Source organism: Syngnathus acus, chromosome 9, assembly GCF_901709675.1.
Source record: "Syngnathus acus chromosome 9, fSynAcu1.2, whole genome shotgun sequence".
Classification (NCBI taxonomy): domain Eukaryota; kingdom Metazoa; phylum Chordata; class Actinopteri; order Syngnathiformes; family Syngnathidae; genus Syngnathus; species Syngnathus acus.
The window spans coordinates 9,856,584-9,871,305 of NC_051094.1; the positions used below are offsets into that span (position 1 = coordinate 9,856,584).

Sequence of the window (14,722 nt, forward strand, 5' to 3'; positions counted from 1 at the left end):
AAAATAACAATAGTCAATAGTGTACAGCTTACTTAAATATTTGGTTGCACCAATTTTTTATGGCTTCTGATTTATGACAGTCAATTGTCGCTAGTAAATATAAGTTAACAGATTAGCTAATCAGCATTTTTCTTTCTTTAACCATTCAGTTACTTTTACCTCCCCTGAAAACAACAAATACGTACTTTTGTATTTTTGAGATAAACCATAAAGACGTAATATCTGAGACTGTACAACTATCAGTCTTCGACCACGCCCACTTTCTCCCCGTGGAAAAACCTTTGACGTGGCACGCGATCCGGATGTGACATCTCCAAGCACGATCCTGCTCTGCCCCTGATCGTCCTCATCCTCACTTCTGTTGCACATCTTCAGGTGTGCAGCATCGCCTGCAGCTTGTGTATCATCACCCCACGCTTTGGTTCGCAACAATGTGGCTGCTACTGTTGACTCTGCTTTCCTGTGCGTCCTCATATGAGGTGGACGTCAACAAGCTGGAGGGGCTGGCTCGAGCCAGGGTGGAGGTACGGGTTCTTGGTTTCCGACATATTACGAACGACGCGAGAATACATATGCATTGTTATACATTTATGGTCTTTACAACGTTACTGCAATCGTCACGACTTTAACACTGCGTTAGCATAGGTTAGTGATACACTAAGACGCGTTCCGACTTACGTATCAGTCGTAAACCGAGTACCACCTGTAATTATTTCACTTTGAAAGCAGTTTTAGAAACAAATAGCGTTGTGCGCATGCGCAGAATACTAACATAATAGTACCAAAATGTACACAGTATGCATAAACAGAGGTGGGATGGGAAAGAGTCAGGTGCTGTACTATTGAAAATTGTGATATGCTGCTGCACCACCTTAGAGGAATACCTGGCCTGTCTTCACAGTTTTAACAAAAGCTTGCTTCTGTCACTATTGCTGGAAAGGTAACGCCTGCAACTCGAAACCTGAGTATCATTTCCACAAAACAAGTTGAGCATCTTTCCACAGGGCATGCAAGGGTGGCTTTTTTTTTTTTTTTTAGTAAATATTTGAGCAATTAAATGCACTATTACATGTTAAGTTAATTTGACCTTTATATGTATGTTTGTTCCTTCATTTTGTAAGTTGCTTTACTTGAGTCGTCTGCCTTTATTGCCAACAGAAATTGACATCACAGTGCTTAAGGGCTCGGCTTCTGAAAGTCACATGACCAAATCCAGAAAAGAAGGTTAACCATGATTCGTAGGACTGATAACCTGATCTCTTGGGCACTTTGTGATTTTTTTTTTTTCCCTTTATTGTCGCTGCCTGAGATGGATGAAAAATGGTAGATTTGTTTTGCTTAATTCATATTTGACAAACACATTAATCAGAATACTAACCCCTTTATGACCTCACAACTGTTTCTCTAACAAAGTGGCTGAATGGCAAAATTCCCTTCATTCTGTTTAAAGCAACACAATTGTGAAGTTCTGTAAATCAATTGGAAAAGAGTGTCTTGATCTGATGACAAAATGTGAACAAGATGATAAAGACTGTTAAATACCAATTATAATTTAAAGTCGAAATTCATGAATGTGCAAATTAATATTCCCCAACAATACCACTTTAAGTAAAACAATAACACGGTGGATTAGGGCAAATGTAACCACAATAAATGGTCTTTACAGCACAAAGTGCTCATCAGGCAGAGATGATTTCATAATCCTATAAAGATAATAGAAGTGGAATGAGGAGCTCAAAATAAGAATTGGCAGTAATACTCCAGGAAAAGCAAAATATGTTGGGTAAGTTAAACTACCGTGACACGCAGGGCTGCAACTAATGATTATTTGAATAATTGATTAATCTGTTGATCATTTTGTCAATTAATCAATGAATCGGAAGAAAGACATGTTTTAATTTCTATTATGATATTAAATAAATATATTAACAATTTGAAATAATTATGATTTAGTTACTGTTTTGGTTTGTAACATGATGAAAAATGGGGAAAAATTCTGATCACTGTTTTCCAGAGAAAATTCTGTATATTATTTTGATTCAACACAAATATAGTCAGTCTGCTTTCATGGAGGATGACAGATTGGAGAATATTAAATTCAATTCAAGGCATTTAACCAAATAATTGATTATCGATATTTCTCTCTTTCCAGACTTGTGGTGGATGACAGTTAAATAAACTCAGAGAGGTAAGTTGGGTTGCAATCAAACTAATGTTGTTCCTCAAGACATTAATCATCTCTGGTAAAACATGTCACTGAACAGCCACTTGTATGTGCAGGTCAAAGCCTTTGTGGTCCAGGATATTCCTCTTTAGTATCCTTCAGTGAACTACAACCTTCATAACTGAGTGAGATCTAGCTTTGGAAAATGAGATGTCAATTCAGAATCCTGAATTTCCCCTTGCAGAATTAATCAATGTAATCCTTAATGAGCGCTCCTCAGCCATAATCTGGTGATGAAGCACATTCCTGGGGCCGACCCTGAGCTTGTCCTCCTGAACCATTACTATGAGGAGCTGGATGTAAGTTCTGTTTCGTCAAAATTCAAATATGTGCACATGCTCAGCTGGTAATTGATGGCGTCATAGTAAACGCATGCATTTTCGTTTCCTCAGCGGATCGCCTTGTCTGACATGACTCGCTCGGAGATCAACGAGCTTTTGGCCAAACTGGGCTTCTACAAGAAGGCTCACGCAGATGATGAAGTGCCAGAAGAGTTCCGCTTAGCTCCCGCCAAAGACAGCCCGTTTGAAAGTGAGCGAGTGAATAAGCCTGCCACTGCCTCAGAGGTCACTCAGAAGCCATCCTCCTCAGAGCCTGAACCCAAGGTCGAGCACACTGACTTATAACAACGGGACTGCTGCTAGACAATGCCAGCAGTTCCTGGAACAGAGGGACAAACCATTTGCTTCACTAAATGAATTTTCTTTTTGATGCACTGATTGGTTTAAGGCTTAGTTTTTCATTTTCCGTCGGTGGTTGTTTTGAGTTCGCCTTGCTTGTGTTTGCTTCTGACCCACTGAGCTACCCAATGATGCTGCAGGCTAAAAATCTGCTGATTGGTCTGAGGCTGATGCTACATGTAGTGGTGGATGGGTTGCTAAACACAATGAGGTTCAAGTGTCACCACTGGAAAAAAATAAAATGTTTCCAACAAATGCATTACGGTTTTTCTTGGCTACTATTGTATGAGGAGCCATCAAGAGCATCGTTCAGGATGACCTCACACACAGAGACATTACATTGGAAAAATAAGTATTTTTGGACAACTTTTTAACAAATCAGGACTTAATCTTGCTTTTCTCAATTATTATTTTTTTTAAATATTCCTTGTGATTTTTGAAACGGTGTTAAATTAGTAAATCAGTTACCCTGAACGATGTTTCATGGGTGCTTACACCATTGCGTCATTTAGAGAATGCCACATTTAGACCTCAAAGAGCAATAATCCCACACAACAAAATGGACTTGACATCTTTAATGAATTCACATTGAGGTGCGGTGCACAAACTATTTATTTACAGCACTCCCTGCCTTGCGGAAAGTTTGTCTTAGTTGGCAGCACTGGGATAGCATTTCTTTTTGATCTACAGAATAAAGTGAATACATTTTGTTTCATCCAACCAAGAATGTAAAACACTGCAAATTGTAGGCAGGATAAAATAAAAACTTTAAAAAAAAAAAACTTTTTTTGTTGTTGTAAATATACACATGCACTTAAGTTTAGTTAATTTTGTTTTAACTGAGAGCTGCAGCTCATCAGGCCCACAACATCAACTAAAAACTTTTTTTTTTTTAATCTACCATTAGAGATGGCCCTTTTCCCTTAATAAAGTCCAAAATTAAGAATAAAAATAAGTGTGATGATTGTGGCGGGAAGATCATTTGCTGTGACAGTACACAAGTTTTGTTTAAACGTGATGTTTGTTTTCAGTAGCACTGCAGACCAGACAACTGAGCTTAACATTGCTATAAATACGGATATATAGATTACTACAAATAAACAACCCAGTGCGAATGTATTAAATAGCAATATGTTGAATGACACCAGAAGGAGAACAATAACTTTAAATAAAGTGACCAGAGTTGGGTCTAAAATTTCAAAGTACCAACATTAAACAGCAATTATGCATTCCAATATTTCTTGTTTAGTCGGACTGATGTCATTGAATGTCAAATTGAAAATATAAATAAGTTAAAATAAAAAAAAAAGTAGTTTATATTGTTTCCTCAGTTGCTGTGTGTCACTAGCATACAAACGGCAGATTTTTTTTAAATAGCAACGAAATGGGTGCTTGTAAAAATGTTAGCTCCTTCAACACTATTTTGCTGTAAAATATGTATGTGATTTTATCCAGGAGAGGACTACACATCAACACTGCTTACGGAAGTATTTAACACACTCGCACACATAATTCGCCTTGCCTGGTTCATTAGTGAAGGTGTGACCCGCCACACCGAGGCCAAACCTTGGTTACGAAGCACACGGTCAAAGGTCATAAGGCCGACCCATGGCCATCTCGTGCCTGCGCAGGTGGTTGACCAGAGACTGCACGTAGGTGAATACGCATTTGGAGTCAGGTTTGTTTCCCATGATCATCATGTCCTCCACTTCCAGGAGCGGCATGCAGTTGGCATATGTCCTGGGGAGGCATTTGAGAGAGACAACATGAGCAGGATGACGATGAGAGAGACGTTAGATGAGCCAGCAAAAACTACAAATCTTTTTTGATTTGATGGTGGCCTTAAATAAGACAGATTATCCTGCAGGCCACACTGGGTCAATCAAAACTGAGCATTTTTTTTGTCAAGACTGAAATGTGAAATTATTCTTACAGTGTATTGCTCTTATTAGATTATACTATATAACCGATCGCATCAAGCGAGTTGAAAATAGTTAGGGATTACATTCTTAAAGCAGTTCAAATCTTGCTGGTGGCTGGCTTCTAAAGCTTCACGTGTGAACACTACACACAATGACCACATGATGCCAGTATGCACACTTGTATCTCAGTGTTGTCCACAGTGCAGTCTATCAAAAATGGCAAAGACACATATAAGGGTCAGGCCCACCTGCATGAGAACATAAACATCAACATAGTCAAATAAGTCTGCTATTTTAGCGAGCACAGTCAGAAACAATTCTGACCTTAAAAGCATCTTTAAAAGGGTTTAAAAGCCTAATGCATAAACACGTGTAAACTATCACTTAATTAAAGGAAACCACCAGCTCCAACACAAGATTTTTTTTGTCTGTTTTGTCTCTGGAGCTGTCTGTTTGAAACATTGTGGTACATTTATTCCTTTTAAAGTGTTTAAGAGCTGGGTTGACCTGACCAGATGCCTCAGTCAAAGTCTGGATAATATGCACAAAAGGACACCAGCATACCATGTTTGGTTCTTGTTCTCAAACATGAACAAAATGTCCTCTTTGGATTTACATTTCACAAAACATGCACAGTCTAGAAGTCTACCACAGCGAGGCTTCTTTTCCCTCTCTCACCATGGGTTCGCTTTTAGGCTCGGGTGCAACTTTAGGAGGAGTTTTTGGTTTTAACCAGGCCCTTGGTCACCAGACCCCTGTAGAACTCCTGCAGGTACGTGTACACACACTTCCAATCAGGCTCGCGCATCTTCACCATGTCATCCACGTCCAGCAGCTGCGGACAGTCCAATAGTTTCCTGCGCCCGGTAAGGAACGGGAAGATGGACACAGAGACAGAGAGGAGGAGGCAAACGATACAAGGAGAGAAAATGAAAAGAGGACAACGAGTGGGAAAGACATGAAGGAGATAATACAGATGATGCAGTGAGCAGCCATGATAGAGATTCAGTGGACAGAGAGAGCAGAGAGACAAACAAATAACATTACATTCTCAGTGTTCACACAAGTGTGGTGACATGCTTCTTAAACATCATGATACATCATATGCAGTGGCAAACAATACACAAACAGACATAGGACGCAACAAATTGTCAAATGAGCATCAGGCGATGCTCATTTAGCCTATTCGGGGTGTGTGGTTTTTTTTTGTTGGGGGGGGCGTTTAAACATTTCGACTACTCATTGTAAGGTGACTAAAAAAAACGTTCACGTGTGCAGTATGTGTGCGACTCCAAAAAAAAAAAAAAATGCAAATAAGGTGAGTATGTGAAGAGAGCACATCCACACACAAGCGGTGACTGTGGTCACGTGACAGTCCAAAAATTACGAACCAGTGGTGCACATGGGTGACATCACAGGTATGGTATGATGACAGAAGAAAACAAAATGAGTGTTGGAAGAAGAGAAAAAAGAAGGGAGATGATATCGCAAGGCCGATTTCTTTTTTTTTTTTAACCAGGTGGGGATTTGGGCCTCCAGGTCAGCGGCTAAGAAAAGGGATGAGATGGCGGGGGTCGTGGTGGAGACTCAGGACTGAATCAGCATTATGTTTTATCAGTATTTATTTGATGACTTAGCGATCCCGTGCTAATATGCATTTTAGTCAAAATTACTATAAACTCTTCAGGGCCATATCACTAAAGCGATAACTGAGCGTGATTTATTCAGATGGGCAAAGTATAGCTGATTGCACGTCGTTCATAATCCCAAAATGTCCTAACCGTAACAAATAATCGTCTGAAAGACACTTGGTCATAAATTAGAAACAATCAAATGGAAAAAAAAGACAGAGGTAGCCTCGCTTCCTTCCTTGTGCCATGTGACAATTCACAGCCTTGGAATGTCATGTCGGCACTGTCGTAAATGGAAGACAGCCTGTATTCAGAAGGAATGCTGTTCAACGTGTAAAAAGGGCACTGCACTTGCTTGGCATTTTAATGCATTTTCCATTCGACTTAATCAAAATAATTAAACACTGGCTGCAACCTTTGTTCTTGGCTCCTGCCTCGTGCAGCTAAATAAGGTAAAGAGAAAATAGTAGAAAAACATCTCGCAGTTTCATGTGTTTGAACTCACTCTGCATTGCTGAAGGCCACCTCAAAGTTTTGCCTGCGGTTGCTGGGACTCAGGGAGCTGTAGTCGAAGGCCTCCGGGAAGAAGTTGTGCACCAGTGCGCAGAACGCCATGCCGTTGCTCCAGCTGGATGAAAAGTTTTGGATGTCCACGTGCTGATTGGGTAGAGAAGACAGAACGAGTTAAGTGATGGAAACATTCCGAGGGTAGTCCGTTATTATCCCGGCCTAGGGCGCATTAGCGGGTTGAGCTTGACTTGGGCGGCATGGAAGGAGAGTGGCGAGCACGCGGCACCTCATATGAGCGGGTCTTGGCACGGCACCAGTCGAGCAGCATCTGCTTGATGGTGTTGGCGTTAGGTACGCCAAAGCTGGTGGAACGCTGGACCTTGTTTACTTTGGAGACCACCTGCTGTCCCGGGCTTAGAGAGGAGAGATCAAGTCAATACTTTTCTTTTTTTGGTTAGTCCATCTGAGTGTTGATCCTCACCCTCCTCCCTCCTTCTCCAGCTTCTCTATCATGGCTTTGCGGGCCTGCATGGCCGATGTCTTGGGCAAAGTCTGCGCCCTCGTCAGCTCCTTGCGCCTCTCAGCTTGCCTTCGTTCTACGGCGGCCAACCCGCCGCTGCGAGACGACGTCTCGTCCTCGCGATCAAACACGCTGAAATAACCAGAACACGAAACACTTTGTCGGCAAAAGAACACAAAGTAGGTGACTGACAACCATATGGTAGATCATACAATTGTTAAATTACTCACACCCTTTTTTATATTTGGAAAATAATATATCAGATCTGATCATGATTCCATGATGTAACCACTGGTGGGATAATATTGTGCAAAAGTCCCAACAAGTCACCTGCCAACTTTTTTGCTTGTATTAGAGGAGGATGAAGATGTATAGCTGTAAGACTTAGACTGGAGCGTCCCTCCTAAAATGTCGAGAGAAACATATTAATAAAACACTTCAGCAAATTCGGCAGCAAATGCTATATATTAGAAGTGGGGAAAGACTCACTGTCTGTTTTCTGCACATAACTAGCCTCAACGACCGTGCTGCGAGATGATCGGCTTCCATCATCTATAAGCGCGCACATTGATATTAGTTAAAAAAGCGCAGCTTGAACATTTTCAGCAGGTTCAATAAAAATGCAGGATTTTAGGGAGGTAAATATACCGGAATGAGCAAAGCGGTCCGTCTTGGTGACTTGGCTAAGGGTTGAGCCATCTGCAGATTTCTCCACCTTCCTCATCACCACTTCTCCTGCCCCGACTCCGGCACGACTTTTGTTGGAACGCTCGTCTCTCTGCTGCCGGAGCTCCTGCAGACGAGCCTCGCGTTCTTTTTCTCTCTGGTCTAGAAAGGAGATGAATAGATGCAACGGGGAGCAGATAGAGGGATGCAAGGTGGAAAAAAAGAGAGGACGCAGATGATGCTTATCAAAAAACACTTGGACAAATAAGGATAAAGAAAGACCCTCGAGGGAAAGCGCATGATTTTTTTTAAGACTTCTGTCGAGTGTAATGTGAAACACACTGACAAAACATAACGATTCTAAATGATTTCAACCTTTACTTTACTTGCAAATCTGAATGAGTGTATCATGCACTTCAAGTTTCATACAGGCAAACATTACTCAAACAGAAATAAAGAAGCATGCATCAAACTCTGTTTGCGTCGACCAACGCGCATATTGGATGTATATTTTCTGCATTCCAAGTGTTGGACAAGCGTGGTTTGGTGCAAACACACACGCAAAGTAGAAGACACAAGCGTATTAAAGTTTCGTTAAACCGCACTGCAAAGCAACCCGTCCTACCTATTTCCACTTGAGTACATCCCAGCATGGCCTCTGAGAGCAGAGTGAATGGAAATATTTGGAAAAGGACCACTGAGCTACAACCCATTCTTGCCTTGGTGACTTTTCGAGCTTTGCATTTTAGTATCATACATAATAGAAGTCGTATATTTTTTTGTTACCTCTCTTTTTCTTGCGAAGGTCCCTCATGGTTGCACGGATCATTTTCCTTTCCTCAAAATCTTTGGACTCATCAAGCTGTTGGAAGAGATACAAATAATTACAATGAGAGGATTATAATTGTATAGGCATGCTGTTCTGATAATGATGTGGATTTTCCAAAAATAGCCCAGTTGGCGAGATTTCTCAATCCCATTCCCAATCATTACTTGGGTGTGAAGTACCATTTTATCGAGGAGCTCTTCATCCTCGATAGCAGCCAACTGCGCAGCAGTCAGTTTTCCGGGACACTCCTCAGCATTGGCCTGGATGGTGGAACCATTCGGGATTGCGGGGATGTGCACTTGGACAGACGGCCCGGATGAAAACACCGGCTCTGAGGCAGCGACAGGCTCCGTCTCCATCTGCACAAGATAAAACATAAGACTATAAGAGACCGAAGAAAAACATGCACAACTGTGACCATAGTTGGATACAATGCCTGAAGCGCAGACTAAGTTTTATCATTAAGAGACCAGGGTGATGTTAAGAAAACACAAGCAAAGTTTGTTGACATTTAGGAAGTAATAGGCAAAGAAGGATTTTAGCGGAACACCATAATAGGCCTGAATCAGTGAACTTGGTTTCAAAGCCCACATTTTTCCCTCCGTATGATAATCTCTTCTCGGACAAAGACTGCCTACTTCACATAGCTCATTATTTTTTCCACCCCCTGCCCTATGGCTGAAGGAGAGACAGCGAGCGCACTTGTTCATCGAGTGTGACTGACAGAGGTTTTGTAAAATGTGACGGAGCTGCCGAGAACCCGTCGTTTATGTGACTCCATTAGGAGAATACGCATCAACTTTATAGAAGATTTAAAGCCAATCTAAATTAAGCACTAACTTTAAAAGTCAAACTAAATATAGTAAAAATCATGAGGAAGAAGGAACAGTCTGTCCACCAAACACACAAGGATGAACATCATGGATAAAATTTGACATTAATGTGGCTAATTAAATCATGGGCTCTGCACTGATAGCAAAAGACAAAAAAAAAAAAAAAACTTAACTTAAAATAACTTGTAAAAATGAACAATTCAATGGTGGCTAAACGAAGGTTACAGTATATTAAAAAAAGTCATTATAATAACTAAATTGATTACCCCATCATACATGCTGTGCAAGAATAAAAAAAAATGTAGACACCACTGAGCAAAAAAAAATTACTTCATGTAGTTTGAAGTCCAGCAATTTGTGCTTTTTTTGAAGCTGGAACACCGAGGGAAGTATTTGAGATAATGAAAGTACCTTGGTGTAGTTGCTTGGGAGGGGAAACGCCTTAGGCGGATACCAAAATATAGTCAGTGACCATGAATCCTAAACAAAACACCTCTTAGTAAATGTTCGCGTGGTGCCGAATGCCTGCGGAAGACCACTGTAGCTGCGGCCTGGCCTCTGCGTTTTTGCCGTAATCAGGTCCAGGTCCAGATATAGCTCAGACAGCTGTCTCCATCCTGGTCCAGCACCCTTCTAGGAAGGCCCCTGACTGACTGGCTCTCCCCAGAGAGGGACAAAGTCAAGACAAGCCAGTATTGCATGATCTCTGTTGACCAAATCTTCGTGAACTTGTGGCCTCTGGGACTGGGTGGACTGAGAGTCATTTGACTGACAAGGAATGTTTTGGGTTGCAACACGGCCAAACAAGGCCTATGAATTTAGAATGAGCGTGGGCCTGAAGGGGGTGGCAAAAAAAGATCTTTTGTGTGCAAGTCATGTTTAAGAAGTTTGGTGTCTTCTGTGTTTTGGAGTTGTTGTAGGAACAAAGTTGAGGCCAATTGAGTTCAGTTCTCTCGATCACTTGTACAGGACAAGCAATCAGGTCTGTCATCAGATCTGAAATACTGTGAAATAAGAATTGTAATTTTTGACTACAATAGTTGAGATGGAGCACAACTATTCTGCAGAGTTAAATCAATGTCAGGTCTGTGGTATCTTCAACAATCATCTACACAGGAACAAAACATGTTCCCATTAAAGTAACAGATTGCAAAGAGATCATAACGAGAATCAGAATATGAGTGGTACCATGCTGTTGTTGCCTGAAATGTTTCCCATCAGGGCGGGAGCAGACAGAGAGCGACAGGATGCAAAGGCCGGAGGGTGAGACACTGGTGCGGGCTCAGAGTCCAAAGTTGGTGTTGGGTCTGAGCATTCTGAACCCGACTCCAGATCCTGGGTTTTAGGTTCCCCTTCCCGGGGTTCAGGTTCCCCTTCCTGGGGTTCAACAGGTGGCGCATCCACAGTTGAAATATTTGAGTTTTCTTCATGGGTAGGATGAAGCTTTACATTTGGTTCTGTGCAGACTTGGGCATCACTCGATGGAGAGCTGGAGTTGACTTGTGGTAAAGGATCAGGAAGCCCCATCGCCTTGCAAAGAGCCTCCACTTGCCTCACCAGCTTCTCCTGTTGAATCCTCAACCTCAAGTTCTCCTCTTGCAAACTAGCCAGTACCTGGGCCAGGGGCGCCATCTGAACTTCTGCCTGCTCCAGCTGTGAATCCACTTGCTTTCTAAATGATTTGAGGTCACTATGGATCTCCTCCACCGCACATTTAAGTACTAGTTCAAAATTCCTCTCGCCAAACTGCTCTTCTTCATACTCTTCTTGTGAAAGCAGATCTCCAATGACCTCCTCTAGGCCAGATGCAGAACAAGCACTATCTGGGCTACCTAGTGCCTCTGGACCCTCTGAGGCTGGTAGGAAATTCAAGTTAACACCCGGCATCGTCACAATTCTTGTCCAAAGTTATATCAATAGCAAAACTTTGAGCGTTTCATGAATTTCTAATTCTATGTTTTGTATTTTTTGCCTAAAATATCAAATTAAAATGTCATTCGTATGACAACAAGACAAATGTTCTCCCTTCCAAATCCTTTTCTAGGACCTGTCAAACAACACATGGTCTTTATACACCCTACAAACCACCCCTCTTTAGCGACTCAACTCGTGCCAACCAATGAGCATGCAAGGAATCTGGCTTCCAAGGCAACAGGAGTTCCATCCCCCTTTTCCAGGTGCCACAGACATGTCCATTAATCTCTGCCTCGTACATTATTCCATTGAGAAGGTCAGCTGTGGGGCAATGGTGGAAGCCTGAGAGGGCACAATCATATATCATTTACCTTTTGTCCTTCACACATTTGATCACAAACAAGAAAGGTCGAGACACTCGTCACTTGCCGCCTCAAATTCCTCTACGCATGTTCATGTCGACAGAGTCCAGTACAGTTTTTGAGCGAGTTGTTATTGTCATGAAATGTTTCTTAATTGTTGTAGTCCATTTCCAAGTAAAAATTCGACAACTGGAACATCAGCATGAGGATATAGCGCCAATTGATTATATTACTCAAATTACTCTGCATTTCATCTTAAAAAAAGGGGTGACAACATTGCCAAACACTTAAATGTGGAATCATTTGAGTGAATTCTTAATCTTGAGTTTTATCTTCTTCCCTTCATGTCAATGTGTGAGAGAGACAGAGCGGGAGAAAGAGTGGGAAAGGAGGGAGGGCGAGTAGCATAAACCCCCGCCTCTGTGTTTCTAAAAATACTACATTGTAGCACCCCATAAAGCTTAGAAATAAAAGGCGTTTGGTAGCCAAAGAAAATGATTAAACCTGAAGAAATTGAAAACTTGAATAACTGGAGGGCAAGTAGGGGTGTAAAACTTTCCAGTAAGCAGTGCACCCACTTTGCAAAGCAAATAATCATCTGCAATGTACAGTATGTGAAGTGGTCAGTCAAGCATCATGTGCCACGGCTCAGCGGTATTTTAACAATGGGGTCATCATCGCACTGTGCAAATCTATCACAATCCCTCATTGACTGCGGGCCACCGGGGTCCAGAGATAACGCCAGCGGCAAGTTACAAATATGAGCCGGGGCTCAACAGTTATGATGGGCAGATGTCCATATGGAAGACAAAGCAAAGAGGCAACGCTGCCTCTGGCCACAGCTGTCGCCAATGGATGAGCAATAAAAATACAATGGAGGAAATAGTGGAGGTTTTCATCAGAGGACCACCGAGGAGAAGCCACGACCACACAAACAGATCAAAGAGTGTTGTGGCCAGCGATTAAAAAGAAGAGAACTCATCTGTGAATCCTTGCTACGATACTAACAAAATAAAATTCATAAAATTGTTGGATACATGTTTTCTCCCTATTTTATGATGCACCGGGGATAATTTAGGTGCACCTCCACACAGGGCTATCACTATTTTATATTTTTATATCGATTGCCCAATCAAATAATCAGATAAATATTTAATGTTGATTCTTGGATATCCACTACAAAGTCCATAAATTGATTATTATTCAGTTACTGGTTTGGTCTGTAAAATGTTTTTCAATGCTTTCTAAAATAAAATCAGAATTTAGCAAAGGTCTTACAGTATTTTAATTCAACAAAAGACAAACGGTTGGCTTTCATGACGGACTTCAGAAATCAGAGAACATCCGATGTCCCGCTTGGTTAAAATATCTCATAACACTTACCTGAATTGTAAACGTCCTTAAAAAAAAAAAAAGAAGAGGTTACCTGTACGTTAAATTGTTTTGCTCGAGTATGTCGGTCTCATCTCCTACAAAACGCTACCTTCTTCTAGTGAAACACTGTTAACGTGTCTTAGTTGGGACCTTTGTCTCAGTGAGGCGTCAAATGATGGACAGGCTCTCATTCCAACACCTTATATCAAGCCTGCAGCCTGATGGAGACTCCTCCTAGCCCCAATTAAGCAACTCCCTGATCCCAAAACCAGATAATGTCTGCCCTCACCATTGCCATTAAAGAGGAGGCAAGAGCCCACCTCTCGTCACCTTCTCGCCTCCCTCCCCTCAGTTCATCAGAACACTTCCTTTCTTGGAGGGCAGTGTAGGTTAAGGAAGGCAACAAATTGGATTTTAACTGCTCACTGAGCGGAGAGAAGAGCCTAACAGCAGTCGCTCTCCTCCATCAGCAGTCATCTCCCTACGCAAGAAATGCATCTGAAGCGTGGCCAAATAAAGACTCGATGGGATAACTTGTCTTTCGTTATGATGGATGATAGACAGATGTGATTGAACCAACATTTCCCCGATGGATCTCAGTGGGCATTTGCCTGCTGAGAGAAAAGGAGGAATGCCCTGAGCACCTCCTCCTCTTTTGCTCTCCTTCACATACCCTAGAAGGAAAGACGTGACTGGCTACCCTCTCCGTATTTGATAAACACTGCTCGTCCCTCTGCTTCTCTTACTCTGTCCCGTTCTCACTGAACAGACATCCCGGCTTCCTTTATAGGGGAGGATTTCTGTTGCAGAGAAACACTGTGGAATCATTTGAACTTAACAGCCACGACAGAGTTTGTCGGAGAACATGCTCGACATGTTTTGATCAGCTTTGGAGAGACCTCGGTGATCATTTAGTATTCCTAAAGTCAGTACCTTAATGGAAGATCCAGAGGAGAAGCTGGAGGACGAGGAGATCTTGAATGGTGTGGCTCTGAGGCCAAAGGTCAGCTCTGCAATAGACAGAGATTCTCATTTTAGGGATTTAACATGTATACAGTGCAAGAAAGGCCATTAGGGCGGCCATTAGTCAGTTACATAACAGTAAAGACATGACAGTGTTTAATGAATGCAAATGAACATTGTTCATAAACAACTGCGTGGTTGCGTATCCTGTTAAAGGATGAAGAAAAGACAAGTTTGAAACTCAGAGCCTAAAATGGAACAGTGTGCATCCTCAAATGTGTGAGTAGAATGAAC

The 14,722-nt window shown here is 41.8% G+C and overlaps 2 protein-coding genes across 7 annotated transcripts in view; one reads left to right on the forward strand and one right to left on the reverse strand.

Annotated features, from left to right (window-relative positions):
- Positions 1-265: 265 nt before the first annotated feature.
- Positions 266-3,163, forward strand: selenom (selenoprotein M). The gene is made up of 5 exons (XM_037259989.1): positions 266-524; positions 2,153-2,188; positions 2,281-2,315; positions 2,445-2,523; positions 2,617-3,163. Exons 1-5 carry the CDS (start codon positions 432-434, stop codon positions 2,848-2,850), a joined length of 477 nt encoding a protein of 158 aa, XP_037115884.1. The 5' UTR covers positions 266-431; the 3' UTR covers positions 2,851-3,163.
- A 301-nt stretch (positions 3,164-3,464) lies between these two features.
- The window catches only part of smtnb (smoothelin b), a 35,149-nt gene continuing 23,891 nt past the window's right edge, over positions 3,465-14,722 (reverse strand). For 2 of the 6 annotated variants that reach the window (XM_037259985.1, XM_037259984.1), the window contains exons 6-16: positions 14,399-14,475; positions 9,162-9,341; positions 8,940-9,015; positions 8,779-8,811; positions 8,136-8,315; positions 7,977-8,039; positions 7,818-7,890; positions 7,449-7,619; positions 7,254-7,380; positions 6,963-7,114; positions 4,491-4,644 (exon numbers count right to left, since the gene is read on the reverse strand). In XM_037259985.1, coding sequence (XP_037115880.1) covers positions 4,491-4,644; positions 6,963-7,114; positions 7,254-7,380; positions 7,449-7,619; positions 7,818-7,890; positions 7,977-8,039; positions 8,136-8,315; positions 8,779-8,811; positions 8,940-9,015; positions 9,162-9,341; positions 14,399-14,475 — 1,286 coding nt within the window. Of the gene's footprint in view, positions 4,645-5,504; positions 5,684-6,962; positions 7,115-7,253; positions 7,381-7,448; positions 7,620-7,817; positions 7,891-7,976; positions 8,040-8,135; positions 8,316-8,778; positions 8,812-8,939; positions 9,016-9,161; positions 9,342-14,398; positions 14,476-14,722 lie in introns of all 6 variants that reach the window. The other 4 variants (XM_037259981.1, XM_037259980.1, XM_037259983.1 and 1 more) reach the window with 4 other exon arrangements.